This window comes from Cervus canadensis, chromosome 22, assembly GCF_019320065.1.
Source record: "Cervus canadensis isolate Bull #8, Minnesota chromosome 22, ASM1932006v1, whole genome shotgun sequence".
In the NCBI taxonomy this organism is placed as follows: Eukaryota; Metazoa; Chordata; class Mammalia; order Artiodactyla; family Cervidae; genus Cervus; species Cervus canadensis.
The window spans coordinates 3989159-4008111 of NC_057407.1; the positions used below are offsets into that span (position 1 = coordinate 3989159).

At 50.4% G+C, this 18953-nt stretch overlaps 1 protein-coding gene across 1 annotated transcript in view; it reads left to right on the forward strand.

Moving 5' to 3' along the window:
• Positions 1-822: 822 nt before the first annotated feature.
• TSEN2 (tRNA splicing endonuclease subunit 2) overlaps positions 823-18953 on the forward strand; it is a 42252-nt gene continuing 24121 nt past the window's right edge. Inside the window, exons 1-6 of the mRNA XM_043442737.1 lie at positions 823-912; positions 6514-6720; positions 8132-8213; positions 12516-12552; positions 15995-16517; positions 17482-17559. Of these exons, the coding sequence (XP_043298672.1) occupies positions 6532-6720; positions 8132-8213; positions 12516-12552; positions 15995-16517; positions 17482-17559 (909 nt within the window). The 5' untranslated portion in view covers positions 823-912; positions 6514-6531. The remainder of the gene's footprint in view (positions 913-6513; positions 6721-8131; positions 8214-12515; positions 12553-15994; positions 16518-17481; positions 17560-18953) is intronic.

Here is an 18953-nt window from a genome sequence, read left to right on the forward strand (position 1 = left end):
ATTTCATGGCTGCAGTCACCATCTGCAGTGATTTTGGAGCCCCTCTAAAATAAAGTCTGTCACTGTTTCCACTGTTTCCCCATCTATTTGCCATGAAGTGATGGGACTAGATGCCATGATCTTAGTTTTCTGAATGTTGAGTTTTAAGCCAACTTTTTCACTCTCCTCTTTCACTTTCATCAAGAGGCTCTTGTCACTCACTAAAGATCACTCACTAAAGAAGATGAGGGGGGAGGTGGGGATGCTAACGCAGGTCTGACTCCAGGCCTGTTGTCCTGGATTCTAAATGGGACGGCCAGTGCCCACCGTGGCTTCTGGTCGGTGCCATCTGCAAGGGGGCAATTCCTTACGGGTCCCCTGCATGCTTCACTTACACAGAAGCGTTGAGAAGGCTGCGGTCTGCGGGCTGAGCTCAGCCGACCCGCTTCCTCAGGGCTTGGCTCATGTCAAGTGCAGTGGCTTCAAGCATCCCCTCTCCCCAGGGGCGAGGACCACAACTCCTTAAGACCTGGCTTCGTGTCTAGTGCTACCACTGTCAATCCAATACCTCCCAGCTACGTGACACTGGCTAAGTAACTTAGAGCTCATCTGTGAAACGGATCTTGTGCGACTGCTGTGGGGATTAAACGAGAACAGCACCTGTGCAGAGGGGCTATCGGTACAATCGCGGGAAGCGCAGGAAAGAGGATGCGCCGCCTGCGACTCACACCGGGGGCACACCCCACTGAGACCAGCCTGCAGGCCCCGCGCAAGCGCGCTGCGCAAAGACCCGGCGGGGCCGCCCGCGGACTCCGCGGCTGCGCAGTCGCCCGGCTTTGCGGCCGCGGTGCTTGACGGCAGCGGTGTCCGCCCCCCTTCCCCCCGGCCGGCGTTGCCGGGGTAACGCCGCGCGCGCGCTTGGGGCGGAGGAAGGTAAGGTACCCTGGCTCTCCCGGTGCGGGTGGCGACTCGAGTCGCCGAGCCTGGTGGCCGCGGCCCTCTGGGGTTCGTCCGCGGGAAGAGACGTCGCCTTTTCCGAAAGCTCTCCGGGGCGAAAGTAGAAGCGGTCCTGGGACGTTCCTCCGGGCGCACAGCCACGCGGAACTGGGGCGGGACGCAGGGCCCGGCTTCCTAGTTCTGCCGGAATATTAGCCCCCTTCCCCCTCCTCCGTGTACCTGCAAAGCCTCTCTTTTCTAGGCTTTTTCTGGAAACACTGACGCCACGCGGCAGAGTGCCGCGGGCAGACTAAGGCGAGATGCATCTGATAACAGACTGTGCCCCAGAGGAGCCTTCTTTAGTCGCTAGTAGGGTTGCTGGGCGCCGCTCTAGGAGACCGGCAAAAGGACAGGTTATGACACGGAGTTGGGAGAGTCTGTTGAGCCCTTGACTTTTTTTTTTTTTTTTTTTTGCTCATTAGTTGCAGCTGCAGCTTTTCTCCTGGCTCTCACATCAGACGGTAGGCCCAGTACCAGGCTCGCTCACACAATCACCCATCAGTCTTCAAAGGTTTAACTTTTGTTTGTGTGTCTTAGTCTCGGGTTCTAACCTGAAAGCTCCCCAGAGGCAGGATTGTTTGTCTTTTCCTTTTCATCCCTGCCTCCCCTAGCCTACAAGGTACGCACTTGGAGCCCCAAGCGTGTTTTTTTGTTTTTGTTTTGTTTTTCAATTGGGAGAATGTGAGTTCTGCTGAGTGGGAGGCTTTAACCAGCTGGTTTGGCCAGGTGGGCCCAGGGGGTTGGAAAATTAAATAATGGTACCTCCCCCCTCCCTTTTTGTCTTCCTTTGTTCTGTTTGGAATAAACATTTACTGAACACCTAAAAGGTGTTAGCTTGTGTGCTCGAGGGAAGAATTAGGAACAAGCCCTTCTTCTGATAGAAAACTAAATGTATTGTGTAGTTAACACTACGGGTGCCTGGAGTCAGTATAGCCGGGTTTGGAAAAGCAGAAGGAACAGCTCCTTACAGGTGCGTAGCACCCCCGCCTGCCCCCAGTCCCTTTCCTCCTCTCCACAGTGGGATGGCTGTTGGCATTGAGTTTGAATAGGCCATCCTATCTCTGGTGGTTGGAAAGGTGGACCACATATTGAAATCACCTGGATCCCATCTCTGACCTTCTGATGTAATTGTAGGTTCGGCCTGGGCCTTGGGAGTTTCAAAACTTCCCCAGGTGATTCTAAGAGCAGCCAAGCTTGAGAGCCACTGTTATATATGACCCCAGGTCAATTTTCTTAGTCTTTTAAACTCTTTTTTTTTTTTTTTGGCCACGCGTTATGGCTTGTAGGAACTTAGTTCCTCAACCAGGGATTGAACCTTAGCAGTGAAAGCACAGGGTCGTAAAGCCTGCTGCAAAGTCAGAGAATTCTCTCTTAACCTTCATTCCTGTTAATTGCTGGTAATATTCCAATACATGGATATGTTGTTCTTTAGTCACTAAGTCCTGTCTGACGCTTTGGCGACCCCATGGACTGTAGCCTGCCAAGCTCCTCTGTGCATGGGATTTCCCAGGCAAAAATACTAAAGAGGGTTGCCATTTCCTTCTCCAGGGGATCTTCCCAACCGAGGGATCAAACCCTAGTCTCCTGCACTGGCAGGCAGATTCTTTACCAACCAGGGAAGCCTATATGGATGCAGCATGTTTTTAAAAAATCTTTGTATTATTTATTTATTTACTTATCTGGCTGCACTGGGTCTTAGTTGTTTAACGTGTGAGTGAGTGGCTTCCACACAGTTTTCTACTCCTGATCAATTTGAAGATGAAATTGAGTTCAGGGACCATACTTGAGTTGTTAAAATCACACGGTCATAATGGTACCTCTGCACATATGGAAGACCTACTAAGAGACACATCCTCTTTGATATCCATGTGGTCACATGCACAGAGGTGACACCAGACCTCCGAATTTTGAGGTCTCATGAAAAGCACGGAGTCTTGTGAGAGGAACCTTCTATGATGCCAACTTGGGTTGAAGTACAGAGTTCTTGCCATCAAGTGTCAGAGCTCATTCTAGGCTTTCTTAAAGAGTATAACAGCAGTCTGAAAGGGAGAATCCTAAACGAACTAGGCAAATTAAAACAGAACTTTTCTCTCTCACTGGTTTGAGAGAATTTAATTGGAAGTGCTTGAAGTTAGTCATTGAACATTTTCTGTTTTTAAAAATCTTTTAATGTAATATATACAAATCAAATACTAACCAGCAGTTAAGTTATAAAAGTGAACTGCTTATAAAAGTCCACGAATTATTCCTGAAAATCCTAACTAGAAACCAGCATCCTGCCTCAAAAAAGTCAACACATTATTTTAAGTTTTAGAATAAGTTGCCGTTTCTTCAATTGCATGCTAAATGCACTTGGTGCTTGAATAACATAGAAGGTCAGGGTGCTGACCCTCTGTTATCGTCAAAACTCCGAGTGTAATTTTCGGTCCGCCTGCATATCCCTGATTCCTTTATATCTAAGGTTATGCATCTGTGGACTCAACCAACCATGGATGGTGTATCACTGTAGCATTTACTATTGAAAAAAGTCTGGGTGTACGTGTACCCATGCAGGTAAACCCCATGTGGTTCAGGATCCACTGCAGTTGCTTGGGTTGAGTGACAAATTGGCAAGTGAAAGTCTACTTAAAATGCCCTTGAGAGGGAATCTCTTAATTGCCCATTAACATGTGGTATACATAGTTTTGTTCTGAACACTATATGGCAAGATGTGTGCATATATACACACATATATTGGTATATGAAATGTATGCAGTCACGCTCAGTATTTATGTTTATTGAGGGACTCATTTAGAAATTATCTTAGCATTTTGCTGTTTGGAATACTTTATGGCAAAATCTTAAGAAGCAATCTTCCAACTTGCTGATTCTTTTTATAGTTACTATTGTAACTGGTTATCAATGTCTCTAACTTCCGTGGTTTCTGTTTTTCTTTGTCGTCATTTAATTCCTTCACATCTTCTGGAGGGTGGCTATAGGAATCCTTACACATTGGACAACGCTTTTGATTTCTTTCTTTTCCCTAATATTTGTTTATTTGGCTGTGGTGGGTCTTAGTTGCGACACTTGGGATCTTTTTTTTTTAGTAGCAGCATACAGGCTCCTAGCCTGTGGAAGAGTCAGTGCATCTCTGGGAGGAGTGGGTCTGCTGGGCGGGGGGCTCGCCCTCTTGTCCTGGCTGTACGTGGTGCTCATTGTCCTGCCAGGAAGGATTTGTTTGTGTGTCTGTCTCCCCATCTGGCCCGTGGGCTCGTTAAAGGAGCGGCATGTCTGTTTGCCCTCGTATCCACAGCATGACCTCAACCACATGAGAAATCAAAAACCATACAAAAAAAAAATTGAAATATTTTAAAAAGGGTAAATTACAACTACACCGGATACTACTACTCTGCTGTCTCATTAGCAAAAATCAAAAGTCTGAGCACACACGTTGCCGATGAGTCTGTAGCAACACACGCGCTCTTCTTTAATATTTATTTTTAAACATCTGGCTGTGCCCTGTCTTCGCGCTGGCAGTGGGTTCGTAATTGTGCCCTGTGAACTCTCTTAGCTGTGGCGTGTGGGATCTAGCTCCTTGATCAGGGATCGAACCCGGGCCCCCAGCACTGGGAGCGCAGGGTCTTAAGCCTCTGGACCACCAGGGAAGTCCCTGGGTTTCTTTTTAATGGGCCTAAACCCCGGGAGCCCCTCAGCTTCCTGCCCCAGCTTTCACCGCCTTCACTGGCTGTTTCATTGTTTCAGGCTTTGGGCAGCCCGTGTCCCGCAGGTGCTGGTACCGAGTGCAGGGCACAGCCAAGCAGTCAGCGGTGCTTCTTCCCCGGCGAGCATTTGGCTCGGGAGGCTGAACACGTGGGTGGTACAGCGCCCCTGGGTCTTCAGGCACCGCACGTGCTGGCAGCCTCCGTCCGGCCCAGAGCCGGGCCTGGGGGCGGAGCAGGATCGGTCCCGTCTCATTCCAGCGTGTGGAGCACCGGGCCCTGTCTCCTGCACTCCCCGCATTTCCCCCCTTGCTCATGGTTGAGTTTCCTGAGCTGATACCTCTGCTGTGGCCCTCTGTCTTTATCACAGCAGCGCACCAGGTTTGACTTCCTTCCTCCAGCCATTACTGAACTGCAGCCTGTGTGTGTGTTGGCCTTGTTTTGTCTCCTCGGGTTGAGGAAGGGAGAGATGCCGGCTTCACCTTCCCTTCCTCCCTCAGAGTGCCGAGTCAGTCTTAAGCCGCTCAGTCGTGGCCGACTCTTTGCAGCTGCATGACCCGCGGCACGCCCGCCTCCCTCGCCCTTCACCGCCTCTGAGAGTTTGCTCAGACTCACGTCCATTGAGTCATGTCTAAACGTCTCCGCCTCTGTCGCCCCCTTCTGTCGCCTTCAGTCTCTCCCAGCCTCAGGGTCTGTTCCAGTGAGTCGGCTCTTCTCATCAGGTGGCCAAAGTATTGGCGCTTCAGCATCAGTCCTTCCCGTGAATATTCAGGGTCGATTTCCTCTAGGATGGACTGGTTTGAGCTCCTTGCTGTTCAAGGGACTCTAGTAGTGCTGGGTGTCAAGTAATTCCAGGATTCTCCATAACCCTCAGCCCCTAACCTGGAGAAGCAGTGAGCCTTCAAACGAGAGGGACGGCTGCCGCCCGTGCTCCCAGCAGGACCTGGAGGAAGGAGCAGAGCCCTTCCCCTCCGGGCCTCTGGCAGCGTTTCTCTCACCTGGCCCTGCTTTCTCATCCATCCGCGGTGTTGGTAGCGCTCAGCCCGTAATAATAACCATAGTGGACACGCACAGCGCACGGTGCCACACGCTGGAGGCTGTTCTAGGCACCTTCTGGGTCTTCACTATAAGATGGAGCCTGTTTTTATCCTTATTTTGCGGAGGAGAAAACCAAAGCTTGGAGAGACAAAGTAACTTTCTCCCATCACATGGCTGGGCAGGGGGGAGCCGATTCCAGTCCCCACAGCCTGGCCTGATGTTTCCTGCTCTTAGGCACTCACGCTTGGTACCTTCAATGATGATCATTTAAAGTCATTGTCATTATTAATAATTTACTAGAAAACTGGGAGATGATCCTGTTTTGGAATACGAAGTGCTCACTACCTGTACTTCTTTGAGGACAGGGTCCTTTTGGTTTTCTCTGTCTGTCCCCAGCACCCCTGGTGATTAGGAGCCTCTGGTGGGTGCTTGGTAAGTGTCTGCTGGCCGAGTGAGCAGGCGGGAGGAATCCTCGAGGGCAGAAGCCCTCTTGTGCCCGCCGGCAGGAGGCCTTTGAGTAGCGTGGTGCCCATGGACCTGTCTGTGGGCTCAGAGGCACAAGCTGCGATCAGAAATCGTGCCACGACTCCTGGGGCATTGGTGTGGGAATTCATCGGGGTCCCCTCGGGGAGTGGGGTTTGTACTGCTCCAACCAGAACTGTCTTGGTTTTGTCTCTCTTGAATATTTTGTTTTTCCCACAGGCCACGAGGTTTTTCTGAGCCTGGGTATACAGGCACTTGCCTGTGTGGTCGGCGTGGTAACCGATTGACTTGCTTCTCTCTGTCTCTTACGGTCCTGAAGGAACAGCCACTTCGGAAGATGGCGGAGGCGGTGTTCCGCCCCCCAAAGAGGAAGAGAAGAGTGCACGAGAGCTATGGGTCCCCCCTGCCCGTCCCTTGCGGTCAGGACCATGGTCCCGAGAAGGACTTCCGAATCTTCCAGGCTGAGATGATAAACAGCCATGTGATCGTGAGGGGCCTGGAAGACATGGAGCAGCTCTACGGGAAGGTAGGTGCGGGTGGCTGGGCCCGACCACCCCGAGCCAGCCGTGCTCCCCCCGCCCACCCCCGGAAGCAGACCGCCAGTGACCCACACACGCTCCTCGAGGTCCGGTCCAGCGTGGGAGCCGAATCAGGTGCCCCGAGGACCATAAACCCCACCCACGGACCCACGTTGTAACAGTGAAGTTGGGTCAGTGCATTGACCTGTGTTGCTTCTTGATTGTAAAAGCAACATGTGTTCGTTGTTTTAAAAAAAAAAAAAAAAAAATTTCAAGCAGTTTACAGAAACGTCCTGGGTAAGAAGTAAAGTGTGGCCCTCACCCGCTTCCATCCCCGGGGGTGACCGTGGAGCTGCAGACCGTTGTGCTGCAGGGAAACCCAGATGAGGCCTCCTCTTGTCCTCCGGCTCCTTACCTGCCTGTCCTCCTGGTGGAGGACCTCTCCTCTGATAAGTTCCAGTTTTGGCTTTTGCCATCACTGATAGGTGTGGGCTGAGACGGGAAGCTTCCTTATCTTCTGCCCCGTAGCCAGTTCAACGCTGGAGGCACTTTTAAGACCGCGTTATAGAGGTAAGAAGCCGTAAAATCCGCCCTTCCAAGTACAGACTCAGAGACCTGTGCAGCCACACTGCGGTCCTGTTGTGGATCCTCCCCACGGGCGCAGGAGCTTCCCCGGTGCCCCGAGTCCTTAATCCCTGCCCCACTCCCAGCCCAGGTGCTCCTGATCCCCTTCCTGCCTCTGTGAGTGTGACTCACTCGAGTCATTTTATATAAAATCCATGTCGCAGCCAGCCTCCCAGAGAGGGATACGTGGATGGCATTGATCCTGGTGGGTCAGAGGTCCAGGCCAAGGGCAGTCTCCCCCGACCGTCGCAACACACAACATTTAGCAGAGGCTTTGTGAAGCGCTACACCGGTGATTTATTCTGACCGTTCAATCTGGGCGGAGGGTATAAGGTGTTCATTTTATTACTCTTTGAGTTGTCTGTGGGTTTAAATATTTTCTGGTTTTAAGAAATGGCAGAGAGGGAGCCCGAGTTTTTGGAGGCAGCAGGAAGGCGAGGAGTAGTACCAGTCTGGGCGCACGGGAACCCGAGAAGGTTCTGTGTCTGGTGGACACGGCTCCTGGCCCACGTGTGCGGAGGACACCCTGCCTCCGTCTGCGCTTCACCTTCAGCTGTGGACTGAAAGCATTACTCCTGAGACAGATGAGGTGCGCAGGAAACTCCCCGGCTCCCTTCACACAATCGGAGGGAAAAAATGCTATGATCCATCTTCCTAGTAATCATTATGTAATCAAAGGGAAGATATCAAGCTGTGAACAGTGCAATGACTCTCTTCTTAACTCAAATAGGTCTCCTTCAGCTAAAAAATGAATAACTCAACACGAGCTAACTCTCTTTCTTCTCTTCCCCGAAGGGTTATTTTGGAAAAGGCATCCTGTCCAGAAGCCGACCAAACTTCACAATCTCAGATCCTAAGCTGGTTGCTAAATGGAAAGGTAAGACTTGTACGACGTTGCGTTCTTTTCACAAATTATATTTTTCTTCATTTTTAGCTCTCACATCAGATTATACAATAAAATCCCAAAGGAGAAGTAACATGCCAATGGCAATCTTACCACTAAAAGTAATCAACTAAATTCTAATCATGGTGAGAGGGTTCTTAACAATTGGTGAAAATATTTTTCATCTAATTGCTGAAATTAACAGAAATGTTACTCAGACTTTTCTGTCGTTAAGCATTGCCTAGCATGGGCATATGGAAGGTTCTAGTCATTAAGTGTCTGCTCACCCGTATGCGAGGCGAATTTTATATTTTATTTTTAGGTTTGGAATTTGCAACAGTAACCATGACATTGATGTGTTTGTAAAATGTACTAATGTGTGTAGTTCTCAATAGCTGTTCCTCTTTATTTTATAAATCTTTCATCTTGGTGTATTTTTCTAAGGCGAGTGTCATGGTAAGTATGTAACCAATACCAGCAGGTTAAAACATAATTAGAAAAGATTTTTTAAAAGCATTATATTGCAAGAAAAAAACAGAAATTAAAACTGCACTGAGGTACCATTTCAGCAGTCAGAATGACAGAGATCCTAAAGTTTCGCAGCATGCCCCATTGGCGAGCCCTGAGAAGCACCCTCACGGGATCCTGCGGGGCTGCAGGTGGCATGGAATTGGATGTCTCAAAAGTCACATGTACACTTACTCCCCCTCCCCCTCCTCCGCTCCCCCCGCCCCGAACCCCTGGTAACCTTCACATGCTTTCTGTGCCCTTGATTTCGCCCATTCTAAATATTTCTTGTAAGGGGAAAAAACTCTTGTGTCCTCCACGTGGGATAATTTTTTCAAGGTTTATCCGTGTCATAGCGTGTATCAGAACCTCATTCTGAGTGCTGTTCCATGGTATGTTTATACTTTGTGTTTTTTATCTGTTTATTCATAGACGGATATTTGGGTTGTTTCTCCTGTCATGAGTAGTGCTGGTCTGAGCATTCACATACGGGTTTCCATATGGACATATGTTTTCGTTTTTCTTATGTATATACTTAGGAGTGGACTCGCTGGATCAAACGATTATTCTATTTTAATTGTTTGAGGAATCACAAACTGTTTTCCATCACACCTGCGTCATTTTACATTCCCATCAACAGTGCATAAGGTTTTCCAGTTTTTCCACATCCTCACCACCACTCATTATTTTGTTTTTTTTTTAATAATAGCCATTTTAATGGGCGTGACATGGTAATAAAAGTTTATCATTTTAATGAAGTCTAATTTATCCTTTTTATTTTCTTGCGTGTGCTTTTGCGGTCATGTTTAGGGAACCATTACCAAATCCAAGCTCATGCAGATTTTCCCCAGGGTTTCTTCTAAGAGGTTGATAGTTTCAGCTCTCAAGTTTGGGTCTTTCATCTGTTTTGATTTAATTTTTCTTTGATGTAAGATATGGGTCCAGCTTCATTGTTTTTGCCTGAAGATACCCAGTTGTCCAGTAGATGCGTTTGCTTTTAACTCAGCAATTGCACTCCTGGGAATTTATCTTAAAGATAAGCTGGCAAAACTATGAAAAGAAAGAGCCCAGGGCTGTTCATTGCAACACTGTTCCTAATGTTAAAAGACTAGAAATAACCCAAATAGCCATGCGGGTACCCGCTGAATAAAGCATAGCCCGTTCTTACAAGGATGTGCTATGGCACTGAGATAGGAGTAGGGGCTTGCTAAGCTGTTATTTCTAAGCAGAGGAAGCGAGGTAAAGGACAGTGTGCCTTGGGTCATCCAAGGGGAGGAGATGTCAGATACGTTTTGAAATGTAAAGAAGGATAAACTATAATTTTTTAAAATGCCTGTGAGGGAGGGATAGAATAGGATGGAGAGAAAAGTGAGATTAGATTTGACTTTGGAAACTTGTAAACGTATTACATGACTACAAACAAAAGTTAAATTTTAAAAAGTTAATTTTATTTAAAAAAAAAAAAAAGCACAAAAAAATCGAGAAAATGAAGAACCTGTGTATCACGTTGATGGTGTAGCCACAGGGCAAGCTGTTTTGAGTGACTTTAAAACACAATAGGGTCTCCCCTGGTTGCTCAGTGGTGAAGAATCCGCCTGCAAATCCAGGAGACACGGGTTCGATCCCTGGTCCAGGGGGTTTTCTGGGTAGGTCTGCTGTTCTTGGCTGGATGGGCTCATGTCTGGTTAGTCTTGGACCTGCTGGCCACAGTGATGGATCCAGTGATGCATCCAGCTAGACTGGATGGCTGTCCGCTGGTCCAGGATGGTCTCAACTGCGATCAGGGGTGGCGGGCACCGTGTGGTCATCCTGCACGGGCCAGCTCGGGCATGCTCTCCGGTCATTGTGAACGCTCGGGAAGACCCCCTGGAGGAGGGCCTGGCAACCTGCTCCAGTATTCTTGCCTGGAGAATTCCATGGACAGAGGAGCCCAGGCGGGCTACAGTCCAGGGGGCCACAGAGAGTCGGATAGAACTTAGCGGCTGAGCACACGTGCACCAAAGCCGGAATGATGTAAGGTATGTGTTTCGAATCATCCGGGGCCGGGGCAGGAGACGTAGGGAGCATGACTTGTTCACTCACTCAGTTGTGTCCAGCTCTGCGACCCCATGGTCTGTAACCCACCAGCCTCCTCTATCTGTGGAATGCTCCAGGCAAGAATACTGAAGTGGGCTTCCATTTCCTCCTCCAGGGGACCTTTCCCACCCAGAGATTAAATCCACTTCTCCTGCATTGGCAGGCGGATTCTTTACCACTGAGCCACCTGGGAAGCCCGAACTGGCCATGAGTTAAAAGCTGAGTGATGGGAACATAGAAATGTATTATATTATTCTCTCTACTTTTATACACTTTAAATTTTTTCGTAGAGTTTTAATTTTTAAAGAGGGAGAAAAAAAAAAAGCAAAGCAAATAAGCATCATGAATCTGTGTCCTCACCACCCAGCCTCAGCGTTACTAACACTTAGCAAAATAAAAAGTTTCAAATAGTGTGATGGTCTTAACTGTTGAGACGCTTTTCCTGATCTATGTAGTATAACTTAAGTTTTCAATAGTGAACAGAATGTGAAGGAAATGCATTTAGGCCAAGGAAGCAGAGGTTAAGGGCGTAGGCTGCCCTCAGGAAGTAGATCTCCTCAAGTGTCCATTTTAGGATATTCTTCAGCCTTTTGGCTTCAGCCGTACCTTCCAGCTTTTGTTCCTTTCTGCCCCGTTGTACCTGTTGCCACCACACCCACCGTGGGCTGCGGGCTGTGTGAAGCTGCTGTGCATTTGCCGTCTCCCAGCCTCTGCAGGGATCCCTCTGCATTTTCCCCTGGCCTGCCTGGCGAACTCCTACTCATTCTGCAGAGCCCAACTCAATTATTCCTTCTCCTTTGTGTTTTTTCCTAACCCTTCCAGTTCAAGTAAGCCAGTCCCTTGATACATGCTTTCCTTGCCATATATCAGCTGGGGTTAGAATCAGTGTTCAGATGGTCTGTCTCCCCAGCTAGAGTGTGAGTATCTCAAGGAGAGGGGATTTGCTTTATTGCCTCTGTATTTCCTGTGCTTGGTAGGTGGAAGGGTGTCAGTAACACCTGCTAAATTGTTGCTTGTTGTAAAACTCCCAGAAGAGGAAGGTCATGACACCAGGAAAACTCTCATTCCTAAGGAGACAGGAGTCCGTGAACTCGCTTCCCTAGGATTTTAAAGCCGAACATCAACGACTCCGCGCGTCTAGAGCACCAGGCAGGAGTCAGGAAACAGAGATGTCTTCTCCACGGGCAGGGTCAGGGAGGTCGAGGACGAAAACCTATGCCGCGAGATGACCTCGTCAACACTTCAGGCGGGAAGACTCTTCCGGCCAGATGCCCAGCACAATGAAGTGTGCACCTTTAGGGCCTCAGCGCTCTCATTGAGAAATCGAGGGCCTGGGGCTTCCCTGGTGGTCCAGTGGTTAAGACTCTGCCTTGCAAGGCGGGGGACACGGGTTCGGTCCCTGGCCTGGGAAGTGAAAATAAATAAGTCGAGGGCCTGAGCATCCAGAGGTGATAGTTTCCCCCTCCGTGCCGCGGCCGCTTAGCTGGAGTGTTGGGAAGGGTTCCGAGGTCACGTCTGAGCCCTGACAGGTCAGCGGTGCCTGCAGGGGCTGTGGGCAGCAGAGAGCGGTGGTTTATACAGCACGTGTTCACTGCGGCTGCTTGGACAGGATTAATCAACCTCCCGGGTGTGAGATTTTTGCAGATCTCGGGATTCTCAGTCTTTTCTAGGCTGTCAGTCCGTAAACTAACAGAAACTTCCTTGTTGTTGCAGATATGAAGCTAGACCTACCAGTAATCACATCAAAGAAGTAAGTCTTGGCGGACGTTGGCCGTGGGCAGAATGACGTGGGTCAGGTGCTGGGCAGGCGTGGGAGGTGTGAGCAGAGGAGAGCCCTGGGTCCTCTCCTCGGGGCCGTGTGGTCTGGCCACTGTAGATTCTCCTGGGAGAGGAGGGGTAGAGGAGGCAGTTGACTCTTCCGTGATGGGTGTAGTGACGGGCTGTCGCCCTCGCTGTCAGCATCGTTACCGTTGTCAGAGCAGCGCCAGTCCTGATCCAGGCCGCCTACCCGCATCATCCCAGTTCATCTTCTCGGGAAACCTTTGAGGTGGGTGTAGTTGTTTGCATCCCCTGCGTGGGGAGCCTCCCGAGAGCTGCCCAAGAGGACTTGAACTTGAACCAGGCGGAGCAGCTCCGGAGCCTGGGGGTGGGAGGTGACCGTGAACTTGTGCGTGCCGGCGTTTCTGGGGCGTCTCCCATGGGACAAGCACTGCGCTTGTGGCAGCTTTGTTGGTTAGCTGCTTTCGTTCGCTCACTGCCCCCCGGAGGTCAGTCCTGTTGTTGTCTGTCTTGGAAGGTGAGGACACAGGACAGGAAGAGGTTAGTTAACCTGCTGAGGGTCAGCACTTAGACCTAAGCAGACTGACTGAAATCCGTTCTGCTGAGAATTTCCAATAATAAGTCAGCCTTAATCAGTAAGAGGTGGGGCAGGGTGTTCTCTGTGGATGGAAGACGTGTGTCCGAGGGCAGGGGTGCCTGCGAAGCTGAGGTGTGTTCAGGTGGCCCCCTCAGGGGTTGGGGGGCCCCGGGATGGGTCTGAGGGATCACCAGCCTCAGTCTGGCTGCTGATCGGAGCTGCCACTCTGCCCTTAGGCTTCCCAGCTCTTCTTCTCTTCCTGCTGCTTCTCCAGCAGTGTTTGGAGCTGATCACAGCAGGACTTTCTAAAGGCATCGCCCACCAGCGGGAAGACACCCTCTCTCCTGTGTCCCTCTGCCATGGGTCGATCACCGGTCTGCCTCGGAGGCTTTCCTGCACGCGCTTCAGCAGCCGCTGTCCTCCAGCCAGCGCGAGGTCGTTAGAGGCAGGGACTCGGGTGTGATGCGGGCAGTGGCAGGACAGCAGAGAAAGGGGTTGAACACTGAGTGGTTTCGCTCAGAGTCACAGGGAGGAGCCCAGTCCCGCTCCCAGGGAGCGGCCCGCCGAGGCCTGCGTCTCCATCTGTTAAAGCATCGTTTGTGTTGTGAAACGTACTGTGTCTGGAGTCAAGATGAGTTTACTTTTCAGGTCTGCCCCCGAGACCCTACAGTCCCAAGCTAACAAATACTCGTCCAACGCTGCCTGTGCGCCGAGCCCTTCACGTGTCTGGTCCCCTTTAGTCCGCACTCACAGCGGCCTGGGGCAGGCCCTGGTGTCCCTGAGCGTGGGAGGGGCGGGCACGCAGCTGGTTAGGGTTAGGGTTAGCGCGCTCACAGTGAGGGCCTGGCCCGCGTCTGCCTCGGCCCCTCTGCTCCGATGGCAGAGCAGGGGTCTGTGCACGCGCGCGCGCTGTCTCTTTTGCTGTCTCGGTCTTTGTCTTTCTCAGTTCCACCATCTGCCCAAAGGGGGAACCGTTGAACCTTTTAATTCAGTGGTTCTTTCGCATGTTTTACTCAGGGCATCTGTTGAAAAGTCGTGGATCCCTTCCCCAGGAAAATACACATGACACAAATACACATTTTTGTTCAAACACAGGAGATTCATAGACCCACGAAGGCTTTAGGCGGCGTTACAGGTGGTGTGAAGAGCACAGATGCATTTAGATCGCTCGTGTGAAAAGGCTTCTGACTGCCCACGAGAGTGGCTGTGCCTTTCATGCAGGAGAAGAGACACTCTGCTGTTCTCTGGGCAGCGACATTTTACCCCGATTAAACAGCAGCAAGTGATGTGACCCTTACGAGGTCACGGTGCTGTTGCCTCTATTTTAGGGGGGAATGTGAGGCACGGAGCAGTTACGTCATTGGCTTTGCCACCCAGCAGTGACGGACCAAGGCAGGGCTGAACATGAGACGCCAGGACTCTGGTCCTGCGCGTGTGATCACCTCTGCAGCCGTCTCATGGATGTAGAGCGGCCTCGCTGGGTTGTAGTCTTCACATCTGTGGTTCCGTTCCCAGTATACACAGGACGGCCCGCTCATCCCTGTGCAGGATAAACAGGGCGTGGACAGCTTGGAGATGCTTCTGATGAGTCAGGGTGAGGCGGCCACAGCTCTCTTTACAAAAACAGCAGAAGCCAGCTCGCTCCCTTGCTTCACCATGTGTCACTAGCAGTTTACAAACCACGGCGCGTCCCGTCATCTGCACCCAGGCAGGATGCCCGAGGTGAAGAGAAAAGTGACAGCTGTCTCCCCACGAGCCATGTGGCTTCTCCAAACGCTTTCCAGACCGATCGCTGTAGGTGGAGGTGAACAGAGCTTGAGTCTCGCCCTCGTTCACCCATGCTCATGTGATTCCACACGTGTGCATCTTGGACCACGTGACGCACCCCAGCAGCCTTGCTTCACTAGACGGAACCTGTGGCCGTCTGTAACTTGGGACGTGTTCAGGGTTTGCCTTCAAGTTTAAGAAATGTAGAGTGTGTTATCTCATTAAAATACATTTTGAAAATTGTGGAGGAGGGGTCATTTTTTCTTTAAAGACGCTGGGGTGTATATAACTGTAACTTCTTTTCCATGTGCAGTACAGACATTAGTAGGTTCTGTGAAAAACGTTCATTAAAATTCTCATTTAGCTTTCCAACACTAAACAAAGACCTTTTTCTGTGACCGGGATACATGTTTGAAAACTTCATGGTATCCAAAACGGAAAATAATACAAAACGAACCCTGGCAGAGAATGACCATTTTTCTCTTTATATTTACCTAGATCATTTTGTCCACCAGTTTTTTTTTTTTTTTTTTAATTTCTATTTATTTATTTGGCTGTGCTGGGTCTCGGGTGTGGCACACTGGGTCTCCGATCTTCGTTGGTGCATTCAGGATCTTTGCAGCACGTGGGATCTGGTTCTCTGAGCAGGGATTGAACCTAGGTCCCCTCTACTGGGAACCTGGAGTCCTGGCCACTGGACCACCAGGGAAGTCCTTGGTCCACCAGGTTTAAATCACATAAATTTTCACACTTTGTTAAGCTGGGGTCATTTTTTGGTTCAAACTAAGCAAATTAAGTGAAACTCTGTAATAAAAACAAATAACAGAACAATAGTTATCACAGAGCAGTTAGAAAATGCAGAGAAGTGTAAAGAAATCATTTACCTATAGTCCATCAAGAAGAACTATAGACTTTTTGGCGTACTGCCTTCCCATCGTTTTCACACGTTCTGCTGTCTTTTTTTTTTTTTCTTCCTTCCTTTTTTCCTTTTTTTTTTTTTCCAAACTGTCTGCTGTATCTTTAATACCGACATTGAAGTGTGGTTGTTAACAGAGTTCCCCCTTTGCAGGTATCAGCGCAGCGTGGAGTGGGCCGCAGAGCTCCTGCGAAGACAAGGCCGGGACGAAAGCACAGTGCGCAGCATCCTCGAGGGTTACACGAAGCCCCTTGAGCATCCTCGTTTGAAAAGGACGGAAGAGGTCCCATTGGGCGATGAGCCCAACTCCGATCTGGTTTCCAGATCGGAAGGCAGAGCAGACAGACAGAAACTCTCTGCCGTGAATGGGGTCGAGGGCAAGTCGTGTGATATGGAAGATTCCAGCCAGCGATCAGACGGCCTGCAGGAGGGCCCCGGGCCTGAGCCCGGAGCCCCAGACGGCGGCTCGGGTGAACACGTGGCCGAGGTCCCCGCGCCTCTGCCCCGCAGCCACTGCGGCAGACGGGACGCTCTCCTGCCGCCATCTGGCGGTCAGCCTGGGGACAGCAACCGGCGAGCCAGTCTGGCCCCGGCCGGAGAGAGGGGGCCTGAGCACGTGCTGGTGGAGGAAGCCGTGTGTGCCGGGAGCGAGAGCGAAGAGGCCCCAGCGGGGGACGTAAGTAGAAGAAAAGAGATCACTTCCTGCAGAGCCGGCTGTTCCTGGCCCAGAGATGCTGGCCAGTGGGGACGGCCCTCACTGGGACCTGGCAGTGAGCGGGTGTTCAGCACCCAGGCCTGGGAGAGCCTCTGCAGGCCCCAGCGGCCCTGCGGGCTCAGCAATCAGGAGGGCTGTTTCAACTAAAACCTCAGAGTCTGTGGGTAACCTGGCTTCACGCATATGAAATAACGCAAGTCAGGTAACATTCTCTCCTCTGCCGGGGAGGAGAATGAGGTGATCAGCAGGTCTTGAGGGTAGCCGTGGGCACGGGCTCAGGTGTGCGGAGCTGAAGCTGCTTCATTAAGGGAGTACCCTGCAGTTGCCCCCAGAATTATCTGTGGAAGCTGGAAGTGAGAAGCAGTCTCAGATAGTACATGAAACACCCCTATGAAGAAATGTTATCTTTCCTTTAGAATGGAGTCTCATTAAGAACCTAGGCATATGCTTGTGAGGTGTGCAGTCGGGTGAAAAAAAAAACACATGAAATTGACCCACGAAATGATCCTCCATGGAGGATAAAAAGAAATAAGTCAAAATGTCAGTACCGACCTTGGAACATGGGCGGGAACATGAGTCCACTTAGAAGAGTGTTTCTTTCAGTAGTAAGTGCTGCGCTCCACGACCCGAGGTTGGCTGAGTCCACAGATAGGCAGGAAGTGAGGGCCAACATTGAGTTACATGCAGATTTTCGGCTGCCCGGAAGGTCGGCGCCCCAGCACCCTTGTTGTTCAAGGGTCAGCTATAAAAGGAAAACAAAAACTTCTTTTTCTACATAAATAATAGAAAATTTCATTTTCAACAGAGTCCAGCAAATGTGGATCTGGGAAACTTAGAAGAAGTGTGTTCATTTTAAAATGCAGCCCCTTCCGTATAACATGTAGGACTGACATTTGTCCTATATGTATCTTATTTTCCTCTTCAGGTATTGCCGCAGAAGAGACTGGTATGTAGAAGAAATCCATTTAGGATCTTCGAGTATCTGCAGCTCAGCCTAGAAGAGGTAAAGTTTCCAGCTTGCCGTTTCTCAGCTGTGGGCCTCGGGCCTGGGCAACATGGTGTAGACAAGTCCACTTCAGTGCAGTTCCGCCTGCACTTCAGTACCAAGACCCCCACAGCCGGCCTGTCTGCATTTCACTCCTCGGCCTTCACTTCATCCACTCTAGGAGGTCCATTTGTGGGCCCTGCCCAGTATCATCCCACCGAGGTTTCAGCAGGTCGTCTGACTCCTTTTTACATCATCAGGTTTTCAGATTGTCCAAATACTGTTTTACTCTTTTTTCTTTTTTTTTTTAACCAACTTCTGTAGAAAAATGGTGCCCCAGATGGTAAAGAATCGGCCTGCAGTGTGGGAGAACTGGGTTCAATCCCTGGGTTGGGAAGATCCCCTGGAAGAGGGCATGGCAAGCCATTCCAGTGTTCTGGCCTGGAGAATCCCCGTGGACAGAGGAGCCTGGGGCCGCAAAGAGTCGGACAGGACTGAACAACTAAGCATGGGAAAATTCTAAGTTTATTGAGACACAGCGCGTACGTACTGTTCTCTCGTTTAAAGTGAGCAGTGGTTTTATATGTGTGTGCGCTGTGATTAGGCGGTCATGTCCGACTCTTTGCAACCACATGAACTGTAGCTCGCCCGGCACCTCTGTCCATGGGATTCTTCAGGCAAGAGTACTGGAGTGGGTTGCCATGCCCTCCTCCAGGGGATCTTCTCAACCCAGGGATCAAACCCAGGTGTTCCGCATTGCAGACGACCTGTGGATTCTTCACTGTCTGAGCCACCGGGGAAGCCCATGTATATGTATGTACATACACACACACACACCTGTATGATTGTTTATGTGGCTCTGCTGGGTCTTCGCTGCTGCACGGGCTTTTCTCTAGCTGAGGTGAGCAGGGACTCCTCTCTAGTTGTGGTGCACAGGCTTCCCTTTGCAGCAGCTGCTTTTGTCGTGGAGAGCGGTCTCTAGAGCATTCAGGCTCCAGAGCGTGGGCTCAGTAGCTGGGGCACACAGGCTTAGTTGCTCTGAGGCATGTGGGATCTTCCTGGACCGGGGATTGAACCCATGTCTCCTGCATTGACAGGCAGATGCTTTACCACTGGGCCACCAGGGAGGCCCCTGTGCATTGGTTTTTAGCATATCCCTGGAGCTTCAGCAGCTTTTTGTGAACTGTGATGCGTGCTTCGGGTCATGTCATGACAGCTGATTGTGTGAATAGATTCTAGGTGTTTCCTTCTGCAGATTTACTAACGTGTCCCCTTTACGGAAGCCTCAAAAGTGGGTGCAGGTGGGTTTTTAAACCTGCCTCCTGTTTTCTGTCTGGGGTTCCTCCATCCTGTGTTCACACAGCCTTGAGCGCCTCCTTTTTTGCTTCTGTCTGTACTGTACCCAGATTTGA